General features: G+C 41.4%; 1 protein-coding gene across 3 annotated transcripts; it reads right to left on the bottom strand.

The window, feature by feature from the left end:
• Window positions 1-294: 294 nt before the first annotated feature.
• On the bottom strand, window positions 295-22,445 carry SSR1 (signal sequence receptor subunit 1). Of its 3 annotated transcripts, XM_075052136.1 has the most exons (10): window positions 22,215-22,445; window positions 20,047-20,165; window positions 18,502-18,589; window positions 18,105-18,367; window positions 17,227-17,303; window positions 15,461-15,539; window positions 14,371-14,464; window positions 13,213-13,227; window positions 11,133-11,196; window positions 295-1,126 (listed from the first exon to the last, which is right to left on the bottom strand). In XM_075052136.1, the coding sequence occupies exons 1-10, from the start codon at window positions 22,297-22,299 to the stop codon at window positions 1,102-1,104; spliced, it is 909 nt and encodes a 302-aa protein (XP_074908237.1). In that variant the 5' UTR covers window positions 22,300-22,445; the 3' UTR covers window positions 295-1,101. The 3 variants fall into 3 exon arrangements, with proteins under 3 accessions (XP_074908237.1, XP_074908238.1, XP_074908239.1); XM_075052137.1 differs by lacking the exon at window positions 13,213-13,227; XM_075052138.1 differs by lacking the exons at window positions 295-1,126; window positions 13,213-13,227 and having other exon boundaries at window positions 10,411-11,196; window positions 22,215-22,444.
• Window positions 22,446-25,205: the final 2,760 nt, after the last annotated feature.

Raw genomic sequence — 25,205 nt, 5'->3', positions numbered from 1 at the left:
AAAAAGAGAGAACCTTGTTTGAGGCTGTTGTGAAATAACTCTTGGGGGCTATGTGACAGTCTGATTCCATTTTCAGAATGATTCATCATCTTCTCTTTCCTCTCTGTATGTCTCCTTTCTCTCTTCTCTCTCTCTGTCCACGAAGGAAGTTTAATCCTAGTGATTTCATCCCATGCAGGAAACAGTAATAAATGTGTAGAATTCATATTTTTCTAAAGGGAACTTAAACTGCTGCTACGAATTGTGTACAAGACTGGTTTATGCCACATGAACAGAGAATCACACATTTGTTTTGGTACTTTTATTCCTCTTTTTATTCAGTTGTACAGTACTTCCAAATTCAAAATAAAAAGTAAAAGTTGTTCTGTATCAAACCATCTAAGCAATAAAATGTTATATTTAAAAATTATAGGTTACAAAATGGACGTGGCTCTTCTTGTGGGTTTGTTGTAACTCGCTTTCAGACTTGTCTGCTAGAGGACGACGTACAAGCTGGAGCTTATCTGTGCTAACAGCATCACCATTTCTCTTCCTTCAGCTGACTTGAGTTTAGACTGGAGATGATTGCAGCACTTACTTTGAAAATTCACGTTCATTTTGACCACCATTTTCTGGTAGTCAGGCCTCTTTGAAACTCTGCTTTTCCTCAGCGCAGTTCTTAACGTAGCAACCGAAGATGGCAGAAAAGTACTTTGGTGCCGATTTTCCTGCACAGGCGTTGGGTCAGGGTTCTCCTTCCTTTTTTTTATTAATTGTAGCCCCATCATCACGCAAGTGAGCGTCCTTCTAGCACGTTGTGGTGATTAACGGTATATCAGTTGTTTTCTGTATAAATTAAGCAGGTTTCTGCCAGCGTAGTTTTCTTCTTGCATAAATGTGTATGGCTGTGAAATCTTCAGGATGTATTAAAAAGCCACGTGCATGTGTCAAAAAGAGAGAAATCCTTTGTTTTAGCTTGTTGGAGCTGCCTTAGCTGCATTTTATATGCTTTCCTATAAATAAAACACATTTCACAGGACGGTGAGCCAAAGAATCATCTGAGTTGCATATCCAGCTCTGGAGGCCAGGGAATCGCAGCAAAGCTGAAGCATCCGCATCTTCCTAAGTCCTGGTGGGATGGTTCTTTCTGGTAGAGAAGTGAACCGGATTCAGAATCAGAGAGACATACCCAGGGGGTAAACTGCTGCTGCTTTCCTTCCTCTAGCCTCCTGTACCTCCGTGACGGAGGTTAAAATTCCCCACAGCACTCTGGTGAGGACCTGGTCCCTCACTGCCAAATGGTGACAAGTTGAAAGAAAACCAGTCAGCCAGCTCTGCCCCAAACCGAAGATAGCTGACGAAGCAGGGCTCTGTGAACTATCTCTGGGTCAGCTGAAGGGGTGGAAACAAGATTTCTGAGGGAAGAAACCTGCAGAAAATCACTTTGTTCCCTTTCCCACACGCTGGCCTGAGAAATGTCCCCTCCTTTTGGGAGACTGACGGGAAACTCGCGTCCAAAGGGTGCGGGGACCTGTCATGAGGTGTAAAACCAAATGGGACGAGTCTATGTGACTAATTACAAAACGGATGACTTTTAGACGGCACTTGGTTCTTGGCCATGGAAGGGTACAACTGGTGTGCCCAGCCCTTTTCTCCTTCTACCTGAATTTGACTGTGACCATTCCCGAGTTGGGACTTTCCCTGCTCTTCTTGCCTCGGACAGGGTAACGACCTGCAGGACGGCTGAACTTGGCTCCTTGCTGGTTTCCCTTGCTGCTCCTTGCTCCTTTCCCTCCTCCTGCCTCCGCTCCTCCCGGCACCGACTCCTGTGGGAGCGATAGCTAGAGCTGGCCTGAAACACCAGGTTAAGGGAGGGACGGGGAGGTGGCGGTGGTGTCCCCACCTGCCTCTCCCAACTTGCCGCCTCCTTGCCGCATTCCTACAGCTCGTTTCCCACCTTTTTAAAGGTGAAGCTGTAGGAGAGCGGCACTGGATCCACCTCACAGCAGCGCCTCAGGCGTGGAGTCCGCGCGCTCGCCCCAGAGCATTAAGGTTTGGGGAAGACTCAAGTCCTCCGCCACCACAGGGGTGCCGGGGCACCAGGAGGGTGTCTCTTTCCAAGCGTGGAGAATGAATCTGTGGGCTGTGGACCCTGGGGATAGGCAGGAGGGCTGGTTTAATGTGGCAGAAAACCTTGTAGCGATCCTCTGAGTAGTAGGAACTGAGAACAGCTTTCTCCTTTGCTGTGCTTGTTGTTTATTTCTCCTGTGCCAGATTTGTCTCTCATTTGGCAGGGAAAACTGCCAGGAGTGTATGAGGAATCTCTGGATGATGGGCATTTGGAATACGCTGTTGTGAAAGTGTTTGAACTTCTCTAGGGCCTTTCAGTAAAGGGTTGTGAAGCAGTTTGCAAACATCAATTAATAGGAGGCTGTAAATAAGAGAGGAGTTTGCCAGAGAAAAGGCTTTTCATCATGAAAGGCCTGATCTATTTTCATAATCTCAGAGGCAGAGGTTAATGTGGTGAAGGCCAGCTCTGCTGTGGGCTGACTTTCCGTCAGTGATTTTTAGCCTGTAACCACACAGGGAGCATGGCCGTGCTACTCATAAAAATGTGTGAAGGTTAGGACAAAATGTCAACCAGTGGGGTCGGTGGCTCTACCCCGGTGCGATCCGAGCAGCTGGGATACGAGGAGCAGCGAAATGTGCCTCTTTGCAGTGAGTATGCGAAGAAATGGTCCTGTGTGTGACTCTGAGTGTACTCAGGACTAGCAGCCCCTGCCCTCAGACAAGGAGCGGGGTGCAGAACCAGATCAGTTACATTTGGGTAACTAACGGAACTGATGCGTTAACCTTTCCTCCCATCTCCTGTTATCCGATTGTAGAGAATGACAACAGCTTAGACTTGGCAACTAGATTTATGTTTTAAATGAGCAGCACCTGACTTTTAATGAACCTGCATTCAAAAGAAATACTTGTATTTTATTTTAGGGTGATGGCAGTGCTAGGTATGAGATGTAGGCATGCTTTAATCAATAAATACTTCTCCCAAGTGTTTGCAAGTCAAGCTTTACCATGTGACCTGTGCTTGGGAATGGAAAAGTGACTGGGTAAAATGTGGCTGTAAACAAAAAACGTAAACTTTTCCATTGCTATTTTCTTCTGCTTCTACTGAAGTGTAGCCCTACTTGATGCACAGGGCTCCCAGGGTAGCAGCTGGGGAGGAGGCAGAACGTGGGAGGACACGCTATCATCTCACGCGCTGCTGCCGAGTGGGACACAATACTTGCACATTTGCTCACTTTGCCAGTAAATCCCTTTTTGGTAGCAGGATAGTTAACACCATTTCATCCGTTGCCTTCAAGATGCTTATATGACTGAAGCTTTACAGGCTTCAAGGTTACATACGTCAGGTCCATTTTTCTGCACAGCTGGCGAAACTCAAAGTATCAAGCTGCCTGTGTATACACAGCAATCCGTGAAAAGTCTGCACCACAACACAGCGAGTTTGATTTCTGATGTCCTGTCTAGATCGTTATCTGCCAGTATCTTTTTTTGGAATTAAAACCACAGAGGACTTCTAGCACTACTACCTGAAACCCAGAATCAGCGCTGAGCCGGTTAGAAAAGCTTGCCAGGGTTGTAGGTAAGGGAAAGGAAGGGATTTGGAGAACCAAGCAACATGTGCACCTCATGGTAACGCACTTTGGTACAGGATACAGAGCCAGGTGCTGCTTTTAATGCATTTGGTTATTACTTCTTGGTGAATGCAGTTCTCATAAGCAGTTTTGGAGTTTTTTCTGAACCAAATTATTCTCTTTAGCAGCTGTAAAACACCTGCTTAAAAATGGAAGTACTTAATTTGAACAATGCTTAAGTAAAAGTGATAGCAGCTCCTCCCAGGGTTCCTTGTGGCAGTGTTCTACTGAACCGCAGCTGTGGGATGTTTTGCAGTTTGTCAACAGATCCTTGGTGGCCTGTGCTTATTACTGCTGCAGTCAATCAGTGACATCTGTTTTGGTGCAATTCTACAAATTCAGCAAAATAGCAATGATGGGGTGATGGCCCTTGGGGATTGTCACTAAAGGAAAACTGGAGTAACCACACGGAGTGCTGCACCTAACTAAAGGATCAGTAAATGACACCTGGCAAGGTGCATTTAACAGGAGCAGAGGGAGTTCAGTCTCAACAGGACCTCGAAGGAACATCTTGCCCTGTATGAGCATGGACTAACACCGAGTGAAGTCAGTGATCATTCTGGCTACATGACTGCAACTGATGCCTCATGCCTCATCCCTGTCATACCTTGTAGTTGAGGGTGGGGGTAACAGCATGCTGCAGTACCACAACCTGCCAGACTACCAATACATTGGAAAGGAGATGGTTCCTGTGTAGTGTGGCTTTCAACATATGAGCTAAATCCTGTTTCAATTGGTTTTTCTTTCTGAAAGGCTGCCTTTCCTGTGGTGCCCAACAGCAAGATGTGCTTCCTGGTTTTCAGCTTGTTTATAGCAGCAACCAGTTAGGATTAGTTGGGCAAAATGTTATTTCCAGCTGTGAGAAATAATTCCACTCTCTATGAATGGAACCACTATTACAAACAACCAAGCATTAACTTAAAAGTCTTAAATACTGGCTCTAAGGAAACTATAACATGCTTCATAATCAAGTTTGTTAGGGTATTTACACTTGCTTCCAACTGTCACCAAAATAACAGGTTATAATGCTTGCCATACTGTATGGGATAGTCAGATATTTAAATTCTAGCTCTTCCTTTCCAATGGAAATCTGCAATAGGGTATTTTAAGACTTTCCTCCTTTCTGTGTAGATTCCTGCAAAAGAAAACAGTTTGTTCTTTCTCTCTTAGAGACTCACTGGTGGACTTGCCAGCTGATGTTGGGATCAAGCGTGCTGTCACGGTAAGGACCTGCACGCTGCTTGCTTCTGTACTGCTGTGGATCCAGGCTTATGCAAGGAAGTATGCTTCAGTGTTCTGGGTGGACTGGACTCTCTGATTCAGCTTTCATAGACAAAATACTCCAGCTAAAGACAGAATGTGGACCTATTTGTGTCTGAACATGGTCAAGGTACACATGGAGTTAAAAGGCCCAATTTAATCTAACTTCAGTAGCAGGAAACCTTGCTGAGGAGCCTAGGACCAGGAAACCAGATGACAAAGAGGCAGTGTATATGCAGCATCACTATTATCCCTGCTTCTACATACCTTAGGCTGACCCTGTAGATGGCTATAGCCCTTTTTCTGGAAGCAAATGCAAGACACCATTTACAGCTTTTAGTTTCACATTGTCAGTTATTTTCTTAAAAGCACAGAAAAATGCAGTGCTCAGACTTACTTCAGTGACCAAGACATAGCAAAGAATGATTAAGAAAAGCCAGACACAGTTGCTCTAGCCCATCAATTTAGATGCTGCTCTTTGAGAAGGGACTAGAGTGCTCTTGTCCTTGTCTGTTGAGAAGCAGCTGTCACTAGCTTGGGAGATCCCTCAGCTGGCAGCTTTTGGTATTGCTGGCTATAATATTTTCCATCCAGTGAACCCAATACTGTATTTTGTCTTCAGGGTAAATGCTTTAATCACACATGGTCCACCAATGCAGCTTCGTCTGAATGAAAGCTATACTGTCTAGCTCTAACCAGGCCCTGTAAGGCAGGACTGTATCTGTTTTACTAGAATATATACTCAGGTTATCTTGAAAAATTCTCTTGTTCAGACACTTGTGTGGCTATGTGCATTAACTCAAAGTATTCTCTTCACTATGTGAAGGAGCCAGCTCTTAAGTTATGGTTTCATTATGTGAATTTAAGTGGCCTCAGTTAAGGCAGGACAAGCTGTGGTTTCCAGGTAAGCTGAACAGACCGAAAATGATGAGGAAAGACAGGTTAAGTTTCAGTTTTCCCTCACCAGTTAAGGGACTGGAATGTTGTAATGCTAAGTCTTGGTTAATATAAAATTTATAATCAAGACTACTAACAGGAGGGGACAGAAAGCCTACTGAAATTAAGACTGCAGTGGCTGGCTTAGAAATAATAGAGACCAATATGAAGTCTCAAAAATCCATCTTTATCTTTTCAGGGAAAGATGAGGCAGACTTCAAATTTGAGAGTTATTGTTATGTTCTCTGGGAGCTAAAAATACATATTAACACATCTGCTTTTAAGTTTTCCCTTACTGATCACAAATACAGGAGTCTCAGTATCCCTTAATTTTAAGCCATTTTTGGTTTGCTTTTGTTAGCTTTTTCGCCAGCAAGGCTTACCTTCTTCTGTTTGGATGCAGTATACCTGCTTGAACTCCTACGTTCAGTATTATTGCCTGGAATATTGTTTGCTTGGTCAGACAATGGCATGCACTTTAAAGCTATATGTATTTGGCCTTGTTACAACCTCATGTCTCAGCAGCCTTTAAGCACCTTAACAGACCCTTTTCATGCTGCCTACAGTCTAACAATAGGTTATTCTTTCTGGAAACGTAGGGGACTATGGCTCAGATCAGGATTCAAGAATTTACTCAACATTTTTCCCAGGGCCCTCCCTTATTCTTATAAAGAATTTTAATCTTAATACTAGTCCATTGTCCAAAACATCACAGAATACTTCCTCACTATTATTCCCATTCCAAACACACTTGTAGAAAAGCAGCTTTTTAAGAATAGCATGATTTCACTCTTTGCATATTTGCTACTGCAGGTTGCTTATCAAGGAAAAGAGCACCAGCAAACCACTCAGGCTTTTTGGTGCCATATTCATGCTTTATTAAAAAAAACAACAAAAAACCCCAAACAAAACCCCCCCAAAACAAACTACACAATGCTAAGAAAAAAAAATCAAGTTTACTTTACAAAAAACCTGCAGCCATTTTCAAGAGATCTGATCTCACTTAGAAATGAAAGTCAGCAGGTAAGAAAGTAAATGTTAATTTAACATTTTGGTTGCAGTACATCATCTGAACTTAATCATCCAAAACAATCAGTCATTCTTAAACTGACTGTTGATTGTGTAGATACAATCATCTATTATTACTTGATTAAAAAAAAAAACCAGGGAAAATTTAGAGATAAATGGAAAAATGTCAGAAGAATGTTATTTAGCCCACCTATAAACTCTTGCAGAAACAAAGATCTTTCTGACTTTGCTCTCCTCTAAGTTAATTACAATTCCTCTGTGTATTTGAGAAAAGTCTTAGTGTAAAGCTGCTAAATTCAGTGAGGGGATTAAGCTTGTATACCATCAATCTATGTAGTTGTCCTGAAGTTACATAAGTGCTATGTCTCATTGTCTCCATGGAAGTGTATTGTGCAAGTCTCAAGTAATTTCAAAACACTCCTGAAACAGCCCTTGTGTCACTCCTATGAGGTAGGTACTGTCCTTCCTTTGGACAAGAAAAGAGAACAGACTCTTAACTGCTGCTCAGTACATCAGGCACACTGAAAAACAAGACAACCAGCCTACATTGGTATTTGACTTTCCTGCTGCTTCCCTGAATTCAGAGCTTTCAACTACGTTTTGTTTAGCACAATGCATTCCAGGAATAAACAGCAAATTATGCTTTTGATTTAGATCCATTCCAAGGTAAGGAAGATGTTCAGCATAACTTGTTTTGAAACAAGCAGAAGCACTGCCATCACTAGTCTGCTCCATTCATCTCCATGGCCTACAATTTAATTATTTTGTACACGAAGAATAAAGATGATACTTCATCCTTTAGTCTGACAGCAGCCACTCTTCCTTCTCAGATTAAATGATACTAGGGAAAAAATGAACTGCTGTCACAGTGCAGACAGCATACAGAGGGCTACAACTATCAAATGCAGTTCAAGTACAGCTAAATTAATGCTTTGCTACCACTGTAAACATGAATTCCAAAGTTTTTCTTACCCCAAGTATAGCCTCATTAAGACTTCACAATTTTTAAAATTACTTAAGGAGCTGTGAGAAAGGAATGAATAGTAGCCCTCACACTACAGCCATAGTTTATTTGCAGTCTAAAACCATTTTAGCATCTCTTACTAACAAGGAAGAAACCCTAGTCCACATCTTTCACAGCCCTTGCTTCTCTTCTCATAACCTTACATGAGCAGTTGTGTGGTAGCATAGAAAGCTTGCTGAAAACTAGGCTAGTAAGAACACTAGATGATACAAATGCTTGTGATACCACATGGAAAGGGGTGGCATAGAGACCAGCACAACGGCTACTTGTTCCATCTTCAAGTCAATGAAGCTATACTCTACTCAAATGATAACAATAATGATATCCAGTTTATGTACCTGTGACACTAAGCTATCTGTATGTGTTTAAAAATTGAGTGGAAAATTCAAGTACCAAAATAAAAGTTAACCAAGAGGATAAAGCAAAAACTACCTTCTCCCATTTGAAGAAATCTGTAGTCAACTGGCTTATTCACTAGAAATAATATAAGAGATGCCAAAGTTCAATTACCACTACACACTAGAATGTCATTGCTGACTTTCAACTACAGCAAACTAACAACAAACATGAAATTCAGAACTGTTACTTCATTTATCATGAGCAGCAGTGGACTGCTGGCCATTCTTATGAACTGCTTCTGGCTGAGAAAGTTACTATGAACCAGCCACAGTGAATGCCAAGTTGTAGGATCAGAAAGACAGTCTTGGTACAGACTTTCCCATTGCCAGTTCTCATGCAAGTTGCTAAACTGTCTCCTCTCTTTTTTCATGCTTAGAACTTAAGCATTTGCATGTTAACCACTGAGTGCAGAGGAGAAAGCAGAAACCTTCAAATACTTATTCCTTATCTGTACAGTGCTTCAGTCCTTCACTTCTCTTAAGTCCTAGCCTGTGTAAGATTTCTAAAGGCCCAACTTGCTCTAGAACTCAAACCAGTAAGGACTAAACTATTTATCTGAACAAATAAAACTAGGATATTACAAACTATTATCTTCTGTTCTGATCCTTTGACTTTTTTCCCCTGGAGTACCACTGTATCCAGAGCAGTTCTCATCATCACCCCCTCAAAAGAGTACCTTTCTACCTTGGAAAGGATTAGAGTATACAGTTTAAGATTACCTATTACCAGAAGGTAAAAAAATAAAAAATATCTTGATTTCAGGTTAGAGACATAATCCAAGAGAGGGAACTTAAAAGTTCAGTACATCAGGTGCTGTGCAATAGCTACAGGGCTTTAGTATACAAAGCATTTAATACATAAACACTTTGTTGAATCAATGCAAGCTTGAATGTAAGCCCATGAACCTACCACAGAACCAGTCAGATTACATCGCTGAAGGCAAACAATGTTGTTCCACACAATTTGAGTGGAGATACCTCTTATAAACATAGCATTCAATGGTTTGCTAAGTGATCTGTATGATGATTCAGCAATCTTAACTATTAAAATTATTCTGCCTGGGAAATATAGAATATATAATATAGAAAAATATGAAATATTATCAGGAAGTTGAACAAAGCATCTTTGGGGTTGCTCTTCCTATTCTTATCTTTTCCATAGCAAGATGAGTCATGAACATCTTCACAGTTCATTCTGGCAAAGTGTATAGTAGAATAGTGCCAGTACAGGTAGCTTCAGAGCTTAGATGCTTCAAACATGCTATGACATCATTTGCAAGTATTGCTCAGCATTCACTGGATCAGAAGCTCAGTCCCTGCAGAGCAAGTTTAGATCTAAAAGAACACTTTGACATGTGGGGATCAGGAGGGGAGGAAATAAAAACAGAGGTCTCAGATCAATGCCTCTTCCTGAACTCAAGCTTCCAGATAACCTTCAGATACAGGAGGAGATGCAGTTGAGATGCAAACAATTCAAGCCTTGTCCAAGTGCCTGAATGGCAGCAAACTGACACTCTGCATTATCTGATCTTTTTACTGTCAGTTAAATCCCTGAATGCAATGGATGTGGATCAATAACTCAAGTACCTGGTAATCATGTAAGCTGTGCCTGCCACAAAAGAAAAATCACATTTTGATTGTATATAGCTTTTCTGCTGTAGTACTGAACTAACATGCAGTGAATAATGGATATGCATCTGTGTTACTAGTAGGAAAGACAAAGTAATTTTAAAAAAAAAAGAAACTCAGACCAATGTACTGAACAGTGGAAAGAAGTTTGAGATTTAAAAACTGCAAAGGGTGGATTAAATAGTTTGCCATTTAGAAAGATTATTTGAAGCCAACAGTTTTTCAAATTCAGTTTCAACTGTGTACAGTAAATGTAAAGTCCTTGCCCCATGTAACGCTTCAAGAAAAGTCCACATTTTGATACATATGGAATTCTAGCTTTTGTGAGAGAACCAAGAACTTACTGAAAAGTTGTTCTGGGTTATTCAATAATTTCTTGAGTAAACATTGCAGAGCTACCACTATAATCAGAATACCTAAGCTGCTGGCACAATTCAATAACTAACCATTTAACAAGTTGGGTATAAAAAAAATTTATGTAGTAATACCAATTCAGCACACAAATTCCATGCTTCACAAGTTCTGCTGCTGTGTAAGAGTCTTCCTAACATCTATGCAGATAAATTCAGAGTTTTAGGTCACTGCATGCCCAGCCAGATCAAAACAGCAGTAAAATATCTACCACTACAAGCAGCTATACCCAATTGTGCCTTTAGAATGCAAACTATGCAGAAATCTAGATGATCAGTGCCTCGCCACTGAAATAGGACCACGCACACAAACGTCAGTGTGTGCACACTGTAGAGAATGAAGTTACTTACTGAAAAAGAAAAATGCATACAGATTCCAATACAGACATGACACAATCAAGACAGATTAAGTCACTAGACATTCAGATTATGGGGAGGAGAAAAATCCTTCAAAGACAGTGTACAGGTGACAAGCCAGCATTACAAAGAACTCTAAAGGCACATTTCAGGTAAGATGGTTCTGTTAAGACCAACTGCTTACACACGCAGGCACAAATCTTAATGGCTACCTCCCCCCCACCCCCCAACAATTAACAAAAAAAGAGAAGTGCATTTTCAGTAATATTAACACCATTCAGTTAATCTGTTCAGTCCAAATGTTTAGCAGTATTTTCCTCATGGCGATATGGATTCTCTGCACTACTCCAATCCAAAAAACCAAACAGGCAGGATTAGTAAAGGTTCAACTGTTGTACTAGTTAACATTTACTCATCAGAGCCCACTGATCTCTTCTGTGCCCTCTTGTAGGGCAACCTCCTTGGTGAAGCTTTATCTAGATAAAAAAAGAAAAGTTGCATCAATTGCTACAGCTACTTCAGATTAGATGTTATGTGATCATGTATTTTTCTCCCTCCCGAACACAAGCCAAACTGCCCTTCTAGTGCAATGCATCACCACAGAGAAACCAGTTCAAACAACTTGTTATGACTTTTTAATTATTAGCATGCTAAATAGAAGGTAACAAAAAAAGAATGTTCCTATTCTGTAATATGCAACTCCAGGGTGAGGGTTGTTCAATTTGCCAGTTACTAAAATGCAAAAAACCACCCCAAAAAACCAAACCCCACACAATCTCCTGATAAAACTGCATGCTCTGCCATTTAGAAAAGTTTCATGTTCAAGAATTATACTTTTAGAAAGTTAATGAATTATTTTGATCATTACTAGTTTGAATTTACCTGTCTGAAGAGTATGTGATTGACCCTTCTTTAGACAGCCTTGTCTTGCATGACATATTTCCACATTCATACAGATTAACAGCAGAAGACAAGTGTTTTGGTTGTGAAATAACACACTTTTCCAGGAAGCATCCACATTTGACTATGAAGATGTCACTTTGTAATCAGATATCCCATATGGGGAAGCCACCCAGCTTTAGCTGTATGATCACTGCATGCCAGAAGCATCATCCTACATTTAAGACTTCATGACAGGCCTATAATTGTCCTTTACAAGGATGGTCCTTATATAGGTAGAATTTCAATCCTTGCAATATTGTAGAGAAGCTACAATACTTTGTACGAAGTGCTAAAGTGGTTGCTAAGTGTATCTGTTGACTTAAAAATGCCCGTTTTCTTAAACAGAACCATCTCCAATAATTTCACTGTTTGGAGTATGTGCAAACACAAGGAGCAGCCATCACACCTTCACAAGACAATCAGTACAGTATGAAGTGTCCTTTAACAACAAAATAGTCAAGAACCTCTGAGGAACTTGAAGGCCACGTATTTCAAAGGATTCTAGTGTAGATTTTAATTAAAACTAACCTGGAGCTGAAGAAAACCACAATTAAGATGATAAACATCAGTTTTTCCTAGACTTCAGGTATTAAGATATGACTCCTTATTTATCTTAAAGGGATGGGGGACAGGACCCAAACATTGCCAGGATTTGAACCCATTTAAAGACAGCTTGCTCTTCAGAAAAAAGTAGCATTTAGAACTTTCTTTCTTGCTAGATTGAGGCTTTTCAAATTCCTGTGTCTAGATTTTATACTATCATTCTTGAGTCTCACAGAAGACAGTGTACAAGCAAGCTTACATTTTCAGAAGTAAAACAACGGTCCTTATACCTATGTAATACAGGTACAATTAAAAAGGGTGAAGGAATCAAAAAAGTAAAGTCCAGCTCCTAGCACAACTTCATATCAGAGCTAAAGCCTCTAGTCCTTCTACACTGAATAAAGCTCAGAATATGCTTATTTCATCAAAACAGGAGTCTTTTTCAAGTAAAGGTAGTTCCTGCAAAGGGTTTTCAAAGCACTTGTCCAGAATGCACTTTAAGTGAGGCTATCTCACTTCACACCAGCCAATGCTACTGGTGATAGGAGTTCACCTGGGATAAGGAAGACCCAGGAAGATAAACCTGACTATTAAACTGTTATACCCAAAGCTGAGGTTTGTTTCTCACTGAAACAAGATGCGCTCAGCCATTGGTCATGATCCCTCATGTAACATCAGATTGACACTACAGCAAGATAGCAGGGAAGGCAAGATACACATCTGCATTTTAGATAAAGGGTTCTGGGAACTGGTAGAGGAGACAACAGTAGTTCAGCAATATTCTACTGAAACTACATTACTACAATATAACCAGAAATAATACATATACATATTTATAATATATGAAAACAAATTTATATGTATATAAAATGCGTTTGTGTGATTGCGTGCTCATGCTGCATCACCAATCACTGCATGCAGGAAGCTGTACTTCTATCCATGCCTAATTATCACATGGACAACACGTTAAGCACTTTCACTCTTTAGATTACCAGAATTTGCCTCACCTCTTCTACTCTGCACTGAAGCCATGGGAAAGCAAAACAGAAGAAACAGCAAGAGAAGTTAGAAATATCTATAAACAAACAGATGGTCTAAAGAAATCAGATATTTGGTTTACTGCTGGCATTTCAGATATCAAGTAGAACTTAGGTATTTGGGCTTGTGAAGGACATTGATATCAAGACTGTCGTGGTTTAACCCCAGCCAGCAACTAAGTACCACACAGCTGCTCACTCACTTCCCCCCCACCCAGTGGGATGGGGGAGAGAATCAGGGAAAAAAAGTAAAACTTGTGGGTTGAGATAACAACAATTTAATAGAACAGAAAAGAAGAAACTAATAATGATAACAGTAACACTAATAAAATGACAATAGTAATAATAAAAAGATTGGAATATGCAAGTGATGCACAATGCAATTGCTTACCACCCACTGACTGATACCCAGTTAGTCCCCGAGCAGCGATCCCCCCCACTCCCACTCCCCCCGTTTATATACTGGGCATGACATCACATGGTATGGAATACCCCTTTGGCCGGTTTGGGTCAGCTGCCCTGGCTGTGTCCCCTTCTAATGTCTTGTGCCCCTCCAGCCTTCTTGAAAAATCCTTGACCTTAGACTAAATATTACTTAGCAGCAACTGAAAACATCAGTGTTATCAACATTCTTCTCATACCAAACTCAAAAACATAGCACTGTACCAGCTCCTAGGAAGACAATTAACTCTATCCCAGCTGAAACCAGTATGAAGTCTTAATGTGACTTTGGTTAATACACACTTAGAATGCTTATTTAAAAGCTTTGGTCTATAGGCAAAGTTCCAAACAACTTACAGAAACATTGAGATGATAGATATTTTCTCCTATTTAAACCTCCTTTGTGATCCAGGTTTTGGGTAGAGATTTTATACTGTTGAAAAAGAGTCTACAGAACAGATTGTAAAGGTCACCAATAGTCATTATTGTATCAACCACTGAAGTTTGTTCTGTACAAGAATAGACTGCTAATGTAATAGTCTAATCGTTAAGCACAGTGCTTCAGCCAATTTTTTATTCCCTAGAAGAGATGTATGTTGTTCTGAGAAACTGGATCAGCTCCTTATTCAGTTACAACTAACTGATTAAGTTTGTTATGTTCTCGTTTGTGGAAGGCAGACTACTTACTTATTTGATTTAAAGTTTCTTGGGGAATCCAGCTCATATCAACATCATTCTGATTTGATGTTCCCATCTCTACTTTCTGTACTGGTCTTTTCCTCTGAAAATTCAAGAAAAAAATTTTGCTTTCCACAAAGTTTTGATAGCACAAGTATTAACTAATAACATTATATTTAATGATTTGCAATTATTTCACTAAGACACAAACTTAAGGCTAGTCAATGTACAAAGCTGTCTTTGTAGCTTAGCTTTAATTATCTTTACCATTAGCAATTTATTTACTGAAGCTTGGCGTCAACACTCCTAATGCCTCACAATACTTATTCCACACAAAGATACCAGGATTTCATGCATGCCTGGGCAAGTTCATTATACATGTTACAAAATACAGCTGATTAATAATCAAGTTCTGTGATGACCCGTTTTGTTATACTTTCTCAGATTAGTGCAATATTCTTGTATATCACCTTGCAAAACAGATTTCAAAGGACAATAATCATTCCATGCTTCTTCCCAAAGGAAGCTACTTCAAAAATATCATAAGCCAGACTGCATGAAGACATAACCTATGCACTGCATACAGATGAGACTTAAGCTTACAAGAGCTTTTGCTTGCCAGACCACTTACATGGACAAACTCTTAGCTGTTACAGCATTATAAATGGAATCCAGAGGCCCTAATCAACATTATGGCAAAGCATTGATAAGAATAAAGGATTAAACAGCTGTTTTCCCCGAAGTTTGAAATAGATTAAACCAATAGCTATAAATAGAGAGCATGGGGAAAGTCTACCCAGTATTGAATCAGTAGCTGCACACATCCACTGGAAGGTATCAAAGATTCCAATTCAACCACTTCAGTGTGGTGCCAAAGAGCAGACCCAAAGTGCACTAGGTAAGCAATCTAAGTGTCTCCAATAATGAACATTTTTTAAAAACTGTTTTTTCCAGTAATCTTTAAGGTCTTAGTTCTAAAGGTAAGTCTTCTAAAGTTCTACCTGTACCATCATATGCAAGAAGCAATTACTGAATTGCTTTCTTTTCATACCAGTAAGGTCTTGTATTAACAAGCACATAGACAAAATACACTACCCACCTTCCTAGATTCTAGTAACTGATGTAGGCCAACAATGACGAGTAGACCAAGTCCAGCGAGGAACATGTACATGAAGATCCTTTAAAAAACAGTTTAAGAAACCATTAACTAAAAATCTTAAGTGTTTAATAGAGTTTACAAAGAGGCATAGAAACTAAGACTAGCTTTGGCCATGTGCCCACTTGATCTTTCCCAAGAACTTTTGTAGGGGGTGGGTGGGGAAAAAACCTATGAATCTGAAACTGAAGTGCGAAACTGTAATCCTAAATTTAATTCTGAACAACAGAACATTTTAAAAGTACCATATGAACTGAGAAACTGTTATAAATAATTATTGAAATTGAGTAACTGCAAGAACTCTTCTGCAGTATCATGTTTCAAGACATTGGGCCACAGTTAATATTTATATTTGTGACTGCTATAACTACTTACAAAACCCTTAAAAATCTCTTGTATGCTTTTAGTACATGACTGCAAAGCAAGTACTGCTAGGATACTAATTTATTGGCAACAAAGCTTTGAAAGGCCTTGCTTAACTTGTTCTGTGTTCCACAGTTAGAATTCTACTTATGCAAAGAATCATTTCTTAAATCTGTGCATTTTCATTTGTTTTGAAGAATTCTACCCGAAATGCCTGTTGATACTTAACAAGAGGTGAACGTAAGTTATATCTAAAATTAATTTGGGGAGCAGGCAGGAGTTTACAGGTAAAGAATCTATTCCAAGTTGAACATGTTAACTCAGTTTTATGACAAAGAAAATTATGGAATTAAACTACAGAAGAGACTTAATTGAACATCCCTGTTCAATTTAGGGTAATTATCTATTCACAGGACATTAACTCAAATTGGTTCTAATAATTTGAATACTTGAGAGCTCCTTTATCAGAGTATCACACATTTTCAAGTAACCAATTGTTCTGTCATTGATGCTATTCTTTATTTGAGGAATATGAATTAATGCAACAGCTATTTCTTTTGGTTGTCCTTTTTTAAAAGGAAGCTTGCTCAGCTGGGAATTTCTACCTGTGGCACAAGAATTCAAATATTCAGCATTATCTACAAGAATTTCTGAAGTTTTTTTTAACTCACAGGTTCTCTTAAAATTCCACTCCAGTGTTAGAATATTTAAAAGCATATCAGCACAGCATATACTTGCAACATATAAGGCATGTCAGACGTACTTAGTCTTTAAGACAGAAAAAAACCCCCACGCTCCCAAAAGATACCTGCTACAGAAAGGGGTTAGTGCCACAAAGAATGAGTGTTAGTTCCTCTATCTCATACTCCAAATACATCTTTCAGTTTATGTAATCTTGGATTATACAGGAGTGCTCCAGAAGCAAGTTATTCAGTCTCCACAGTAGGACCCACAGCCCAATACTATGGACCCTCTGCATCTTTAACTCTCAGGAAAAAGCAGAGTAGCATAACAAAAGCTTAACAGCTTTGAATTGCTATGTAGCTGTATAACATAAGGTCCTATTCCAGGCTTAAGCCCTCTGAGCCAAAACAGACGTGTAAAATGCTCACTGACTTAGTACCAATCCTGAAGATCCCTAGCATTAATACAGATCTTAATTTGGGGAAAAAGATCGTATTTTCAGTCTATCAACATTTTACAAGTCAAATGCCTGCAATTCCATCAGCAAAACACAGCAGACCTAACATTCAATAAAGTGAAGATACAAGAACTATTCTCACTGGCACCATCAATAACCTGTTCTACCAGTGTACCAACTAAACCTGAATCTCCAGCCTCCTTACGTTTCTCCATCCAGCCCATCTTCTTTCTCAATAATTGTAACAGTTTGATTGAAGACAGCATCTTGAAACACATTGCCCTACAACAAAGTTTCCACATAACATTTTAAACTCATTTCTTGAACACATACACAAGTGTTTATCTTTTTCCACGTTCTTGGAAAAATTCTAGAAAGGAATAACTCCTGCACAAGACCTGATGAAGTTCATAAGCAGTGCAAATTTGACTCAACACAAAAGCACAAACTTTAGTGCAAGTACAAAGAACAGTCACATCTAGCCTTCAATATGTTATTTCCTGTAATGAGATATTACATATGAAGGGTTCTCATTAGAACAATCAAAACATAAAGGTGCAGAAGCCTGTTAAACTTTGACCTGCACTAAAAGAAAAGAATCCCCTGTTTTAATCCCCATTTATGCTTTTGGATAGTCTTCCCCCAGACCGCAACTAGTGGCCATTTATTTGCTCAAAGTCAAGTTTGCAGATGGGATTCAGGTTGATAGTTAGGTTTGTTAGCAAAGCCCAATCTGAAAAGCACAATGAGATTTAAGTTATCCTAAAGAAAGCTTTAGGTTTTGTGGGTTTGTTTTTTTATTTGTTTGGTTTTTTAAATGACTACAGCCCACAACTACGGTTCTAAGGCATTCTAGCTTACACTGATGACATAACTTTAAGTCTAACATATACAGAACTAAGTGTACATGGAGGGCTATTGTCAAACATGTAGACAGTCTCTTACTGTGCTTATGTATCTACTGATTTGCTTAAAAACCACAAAGGCATTCACTTTCTGAAGAGGTAGTAAATTGACTAAGCAGTTCCTTCCTGACATTTCCACATCAACTAGAAAGATTAAAGTGAATTACATCAGGCTTACATTTACATCTCTGTAGTTGAGATTGATAACTAGTCCAAAAGGACGACCACCCATAGGCTCAGCAGGGATGAAAGAGTACTCAAATGTGGCTTGTCTCTGTGGTGGAACTACTGTATTCAGAGGAAGAGCTGTGAAGTTCTGGATATAAAACTGGTAGTCTTGAGGATACCGGAAAGAAGCATCGAGAGACTCGACAATGAAATCCTCTGTACCCTTATTGGTGAAGCCCACCAGGAATTTTACGATGTTGTTTGCTGGGAAGTCTAAAACACAAAAATATTCAACCATTAGAAACTTCATACACCACACCTAGCCCATTTCTAAACAGAGAGTGTCTAGAACAGGTTCTGGTTTTTTAGAGCATCATGAAGATGGTAGATTAGCACAGGACTCTTACCTTCACCTTTCACAAATAAAATGGTTGTATCGGCACTAGGTGAGGCTTTAGGTTCTCCTGACAAGTCTTCTTCCTCTTTTTCTTCTGTCTAAGACAAGAGACTTTTTTGAAAAATCCTATAGCGAACAGCAAAGCAAAGACCATGCTCGTTTCATGAGAATCCCATGTGTCAAAGCATGCAACGATGGCATGCACTAGGATCAATTCCTGCTGCTGCAGGATTAGCACCTAGTCTGTTCTCCCTCTAGATTTGACTAGCATAGTTTTCAGCATTTATCCTTCTACTCATATTTGACACAGTGACTAATCTCAATTGCATTTAGCTGTATTGAAAGGTTTCTTATCAGAAAGCAACAGTAAGGTCTCTGTTTAGTGGTGAAAGGAAAATAATAGAATCTAAATCTTAAGTGTTCACATCTAAGCTATTTCTATTTAGAAAACAAGCATTTCCAAAATTACAGACAACCATAAGGCAAATGAGAGTTACTTTCACTACAGAGGGAGTGTTTATAGGAGCTTTCTATTCAGTGTTCATTAGTTAAGTGTTACATATGCCTGGAAATCGTTAAACTATTGCAACTAAACAGGTTGGTGGATTCACTTGTTCAAGCTCACCTTTCTGATGATTCACTTTTTAATTTGGCAAAGGCATTAAGGGCTTATTTTCCACATGGGGATCATGGGATCACCGCCTCCCCCACCAAATAAAAACAAGGCTGATCCCATTTTGAACTGTCTGAACTAATTGCTTGTGAGTTAGATCATTTGATTTCACTGCTTAAACAGCCACTTGAAGCAGCAGTAGCCAACTGGATTGGTTGCACATGCACCATGAGCTAGGGAAGCCATGAACAAGAGCTGAGCACCTAGTGCAAAACTGTATCTTCTATTTCAGTGATAAATAAAAGAAACTGCCTAAAAACTGTAATGTTTTGTACCCGAGTCATAGACTATTCATTAAAAGCAAATTACATCCAAAAGGTTATTTAATAATATTCTGTCAATACTGAATACCTAGCATACCTTCTACCACTTAGCAAAGCTGGCCGACCATAAGCTTACGAACATACCAACATCAATAAAAATCTAATAGAACCAAAGAACAGTTTACCAGGTCTCCATTTTTATTATGCATGTCTTCTCCTCCTAATAATGTCGCAAACTTTCTTATTTTACACTAGAAATTTGAGAACTTTTTGTACCAATTTAAGTACACTAAGCATCTAGCAAGCCTAATACTTTACTGCTACAAGCAGATCACATAACTACGTAAAGTATTTCACTTTGTCAAGATGAAGCAAGTGACCCCCAAACAGCAATACAGCCACTAGTAAGCAAAAACAGGCTGCAGAACAAGGTTTTCAGAATTAATACTGAGCTTAACAAAGATTCTGTTGCCCCTTGAAAACAGGTACCAAAGCAATCAGAATGAAATAGTCCTGTACCCCAGTATCCTCCTCAGTTTACCAAGGCACAGCTTAAGCTGAAAAAAAACTACGAGGGGCTCCTATGAGAATCTGGTTCTCTCATTTGGTGTACAATTACCAAGTCTGTTGGCTCATCTTCTTCAACTTCAGCTTCATCATCTTCATCTTCAACTACAGTATCTTCCACAGCTTCCTCATCTTCTGTAGCATCTTGAGCTGCAACTAATAAACCTGAACCTACCAAAAGAAAACGCAAATACAAGAAAGCCTTTTCAATGTCTAGTTAATCAACAGAAAACTGACATTGTAGTACAATTTTCAAACTAATGTTTGAAGAATTTTAACTTTCTGAACTACTCATTTATGTGCCAGTAAGTTCAAAACCAAAAAGCCTACAGCTGGGTAACAAACATTCACACAGCAATGCTTAAATTCACAGAGAGCAAACAACTTGCCTTAAAAGCTATTGTTTTTTTTTAACATGTCATCATATTAAAATATTTTAATTTTGTTTTGTCATTACAAATGTGAAAATAAAAAGACATTGCTATTGCCAGGAAATAAATTTAGTGAGTACTTTTTCTTCCAAGACTAGTAAGTTTAAAAAAAGATTAGCATGTCCTTTACATCTGCTGGTATCAGAACACTACATTTTCACAGGTAGTTAAACAGTTACTATTTTTGCACTTATTTTCATTCAAGTTTTAAAATATGAAAAAAGGTCTTTTTTAACATGACCTCCTCAGTATCATATACTACTATACCCATATGTTCAAAGAACCACAACACTATTCAGAAAAGAAACCTGATCTAGAGCATGGCTCCAGAGCAAGGCTCCAAGACAAGAACAGTCAGATAGTTCATCGCCTCTTTGCTTTTATGGAGCTGAGTCTCATACATTCAAACACTAGACAGATATGATTAATACAAATAGTGGCCACAGGACAAAGTTCTGTCTGTTTGCAGTTTAGAGCACATGCAGGCTAAGCCAAGAATTTTAAAAACATGTACACAAAACTACAGATATTTAAAAAAAACCACTAACATCTTCCAAAAACGAAAGAGTAGAAATGAAGGAATGGTTGATTTACACAAGCCTGAAAAAGATCTAATTACCATTAGTACACATTTAAAATAAATATTTAAAACCTTTCACAGAGAATAAGAATCCTTGACCAGGCCATGTATATCCAAGGACCTCAGGATTGTCAGTCATAGCTAGAAAAAGCAAGTGCAACCTTCCCCCCAGTGCCTTTAGAGGGTACACTCAAAGACTCTTGCTCAGCCACGTGCAATACTTAATCTAAGACAAACAACAGTGATTTCATTTGCTGAAGTTTTAAACTTTAAGTCTACAAATAAAGATTTTTTTTTTTTTAAAGTAAAACTTCTGTATCTGAACAGCCTACGGGTAGGCTACAGGCATTCTCCAGAAGCAACTGCGCTAGCACGTTCTCCTAGACCTCTAAATTCGGAGCCTTTCCCAAGGATGTCAGAAGGGCTGCTGCTGATGTGGCAAGAGCGGGAACGGCGAGCCGCCGGCGGGGGGAAGCCGCTGCCACCCAGCCCGTGCGCTGGGCCAGACGGCTGCCCTTCTTCCCTCTTCCCAGGCTCCGCAGCAGGGAGGGCAGTTTTCAGACGGTGAATCAGATAACGCCGCGGTGTAAACGGAGATCAGCGATCTGAAGGACGCTGGGGGTGGGGGGTCGGGGGGAGGCGAGGGGGGAAGGCGGGCGGGCAGCCAGCGCCTCTGCTAACGACAGAAGCCAGCACCGCCCGAGAGCGGGAGCGAAGGAAAAAAACCAAAAAACAGACCCGTTGCCACAGCCTCGAGTGGGTTTTGAGCGGGACAGCCCCCCCCGGGGTGGCTTTCCGCGGCCCGTTTCACCGCTGGGCCCCAGATGGCTCCCCCGGGGCGGCAGCACCGCAAAGCGCGGTTCCCGCCGCCGGTACCCCTCGCTCCCGCCTCCTCAGGGCGGGGATACAGCCCGGCCTCCACAGGAACAGAACCAGGCACCGCGGCCCCGTCCCGGTCCGAGGAGGGGAGCCCCGGCGGCGGCCCATGTGCGCAGGGAGGCCCGCGCCCGGCAGCGATGAATGAGCAGCGGCCGCCCCCGCCGCCTCCTCCTCCTCCTTCCCCTCAACGGCAGGACGGCGAAGGCGGCGCTGGGCTCCCCAGGCCCGGCGGGAGACGGTTCTCCCTCTCCCCGGGAGCGCGCCGCCTCCTCCCCCAACGGCCGTTACCGCTCCCCTCTCCCCCAGGCAACAACGACCGACCGGCCTCACCTGGGCCGCCGCGGGCGCCCCCGAGCAGCATGGCGGCGGGGAAGGCGAGGAGAGCCAGCAACAGCAGCTGCGACAGGCGCCTCATGATGAGGATGGCGGCGGTAACAACCACCCAGCGCGCACACACACCCCCCTCACCGGCCCGGCGCCTGGCGCTGCGGGCTGTCTAAATGGCGGCGGCCTCCATCCGGGGCCGCTCCCGCCCCGGCCGCGCCCCCCGCCGCCCCGCCCTCCCCCGCCGCAGCGGACGTGGCTCCGCCGGGGAGGAGGTGAGGGCGGTCACGTGAGCGCAACACGCTCCTCCCCCCCCGCGCGCATGCGCCGTCCCCTTCGCCAGGCGGGGCGCGTGCGCGGTGGCTTCCCGCCTTCCTTCTTCCCGCCGCGGGAGGGGGCGCCCTGCCTGAGGTGAATCGCGGCCGAGTGGCCTCGCCTGAGGCGCGGCGGCTGCTGGGGAAGGGCTCGGCTTGCGCTGCCTGTGAGAAACGCGTCCGGGCGGCTGTAGTCTGCCTGGGGGAAGCGGTGCCTGTGTCGGTGTGGGGCGGCTGTCGGGGCGGTCGTGGCCGCAAGAGGTGGACGCGGTGGGTGTGGGAGGGCAGGGCTGGTTCTCTGCCAGCCTGCCCCGTCGGCGCCTGGTGGTGTGAGAGGCTGTGCCTTGAGGCTGGGTTGCTTGTAACGTAGGGAATGCCCGTCGTGTTTGTTAACGTACTGTGAGGGGAGGAGTAAAATCCAACGGATGAGTTTTTGGTTTGGTGGTTGGTTTTTGTTTGTTTGTTTGTTTTTTGCAGAGTAGACTAACATACCTCTGGAAGGAGCAAGGATAAAGTGTGTTACTGAAACAGAGGTGCTGTCAAAACCTCACAATTCCGTGTTGCTTCAGGATCACTAGGTTTGAGTCACGTATTTGATGGTTTAACTGATAAAAGTTTCCCAAAGCGTGATAGGCAATGTATATGAAAGTGATACATTATCTGAGTGGATCTTTTGTTAAATGAAATATAAGGCATATTAAGACTGAAAGCTTTCCCAAATCCCACAGTCAAAACATTCAGTGAATATACTAAGGCCAAAACCAGCCCCCAAGCTTTCTCTTTTCTGCCACAGTTAATTCAGCAATTTGCATACAGGGTACAGTGAAATACGAGTAGTGTTAAGTCACTAGAAAAAGTTAGAAAAATGAGGGGTCAGATGGCTTGACAGTAATCTATTCAAAGAAGGTGGAAAGGCAACTGAGGATAAATTTGAGTAAACTTCACCCATGCTGTTACATGGTAACAGCAGTACATTTTTCTATTGCAAAACAAGAGGTGACACCCTCTTTTCAATTTATGCAAACTACTTTTTCACTGACTTCAGTGGAAATTTTCCATCTGTGAAGATAAGTCAATGTGGGCCAGCATTATGGAATGCTGAAACTGAAGGAGCTCACCCTTCTACAATGCCTACAGTCCTTGCACCTGCATCAAGCTCCAGTGGAGTGAAAAGTCTGAAGAATGTCATTGTCAGATTTGGGCCTAATTTACAGTAATCTTTGATCTTAAAGCAAGAATTTTAAAAAAACCAAGAAATATAAATTAAACTTGGCCAAACAACTTGATTGTAGAAAATGGAGAAAAATAAATGTTTACATTAAAGCAGTAAGAAATAAAAGTTTTCCAATGCTCTATGCAGTGCTCTATTTACTAAATTTTGAGAAGACTGATAAAAGGGAGACTTTACTCACTGAAAACAGAGGTAGAAGGCAAAGATATATGCTTGAAATGCTACTGAATTAGTCTGTTTAACGAGTGGGACAGTCAGAATATCCTACAATACCTTATGTAATAGGCCATACCATTTTCTTACTGAATTTCCCAGATACTATAATAAAAACACCAAGTGGAGCAGCAGTACCTTCTCACGCAGTTAGGCCTCGTGGGTTTGACTGCAGTAAAGAATCTTTGGAAAGCAGTTGTACTATTCCTTCAGACTGACACTATATTCTTTTCCGCCTTAGCAGCTGGCACTTTGTTACAGAGGGAGAATATTTGACAGAAGATTCCCTCTTTTATACAAAAGAAGGAGAAAGGGTTATTTAGGTTCCAGCTGCTCTAGTGTCAGAAGCTGAAGTGGCAGAACTTGAAGACAGTCTGAAGTAAAGCTGTAGCTTTAAGAAATGTCAGAAGCTGGCTTGGTGCTTTCCACATTCAGAGACTCTCAATGGGTTGACTTTACAGAAGCCTTGTGGATGGGAATGACATCTATTCCATTTGTTCTTTCTTAAAGGATTCTCAGTACAAGCATCCCTGTTTTCTGCACAGTCGCAGATTTTTGATGGCCTTTACATATACCACTTGGGTATGGGAAAACGTCTACAGAAAAGACTGTGTTCTAAAATTTTACCATTATGTACCAGATAGCGAAAGCCTAGCACTCACTTAGTCCTACGTGATATCGGTATATAAACAGATTAGCACATCGTTCAGTGTAAGGGGTGTTACAGTGACCTCAGATGCTTCTAGTGAGGCTTGAAAATGTGGAATTCATCTGGCTTCAGATGTCATTTGGCTTCAGATGGAGCTTTTTTTTTAATAAAGATTGGAATTCAGCATTTCAGAGTATATTGAGAAAAACTCTATCAACATCTATCACAGATGACACAGATCATCACTAATGTTTTAGGGAAAGCAGCCGAGAATCTGAGGCATAAACGGTCATTTCCAGCAAAGAGAAGAGGGCTTGAAGACGCAGCGTTTGTAAGGCCGGACGATGCCGTACCGCACGGATGTTCCACCGATGAGCATTTCTTTACCTCGCAGCGGTTGCTGTGAGTGCCCCCAGGGGAAAGCCGTGCCTGCCGGATTTACCCTCGCAGCTCCTGTCAGCGCTCCGCGGTGTGTCACCGGCTTCGGCGGGCACAGATCCCGCTCCCGCGCCTTTCTCCCTCCGCCCGCCATTTCCAGCCCCTCACGCCCGCCGCTGCGCTAAGCCCGCTACGGTAGGACCGACGTCAGG

This window comes from Buteo buteo, chromosome 20 (assembly GCF_964188355.1).
Source record: "Buteo buteo chromosome 20, bButBut1.hap1.1, whole genome shotgun sequence".
NCBI classification, from domain to species: domain Eukaryota; kingdom Metazoa; phylum Chordata; class Aves; order Accipitriformes; family Accipitridae; genus Buteo; species Buteo buteo.
Note: the sequence above shows the minus strand (reverse complement) of the source record. Positions and strands in the feature narration are given on the sequence as shown.

Excerpts from the sequence above, each read along its gene's own strand:
- SSR1 (XM_075052136.1), bottom strand. The coding sequence starts at position 22,299 with ATGAGGCGCCTGTCGCAGCTGCTGTTGCTGGCTCTCCTCGCCTTCCCC. Across the intron at positions 14,465-15,460 it reads AGTTACTAGAATCTAGGAAG|AGGAAAAGACCAGTACAGAA; the intron begins GTGGGTAGTGTA and ends TTGAATTTTCAG. Across the intron at positions 1,127-11,132 it reads AGATCAGTGGGCTCTGATGA|AAAGAACCATCCCACCAGGA; the intron begins GTAAATGTTAAC and ends CTTCTCTACCAG.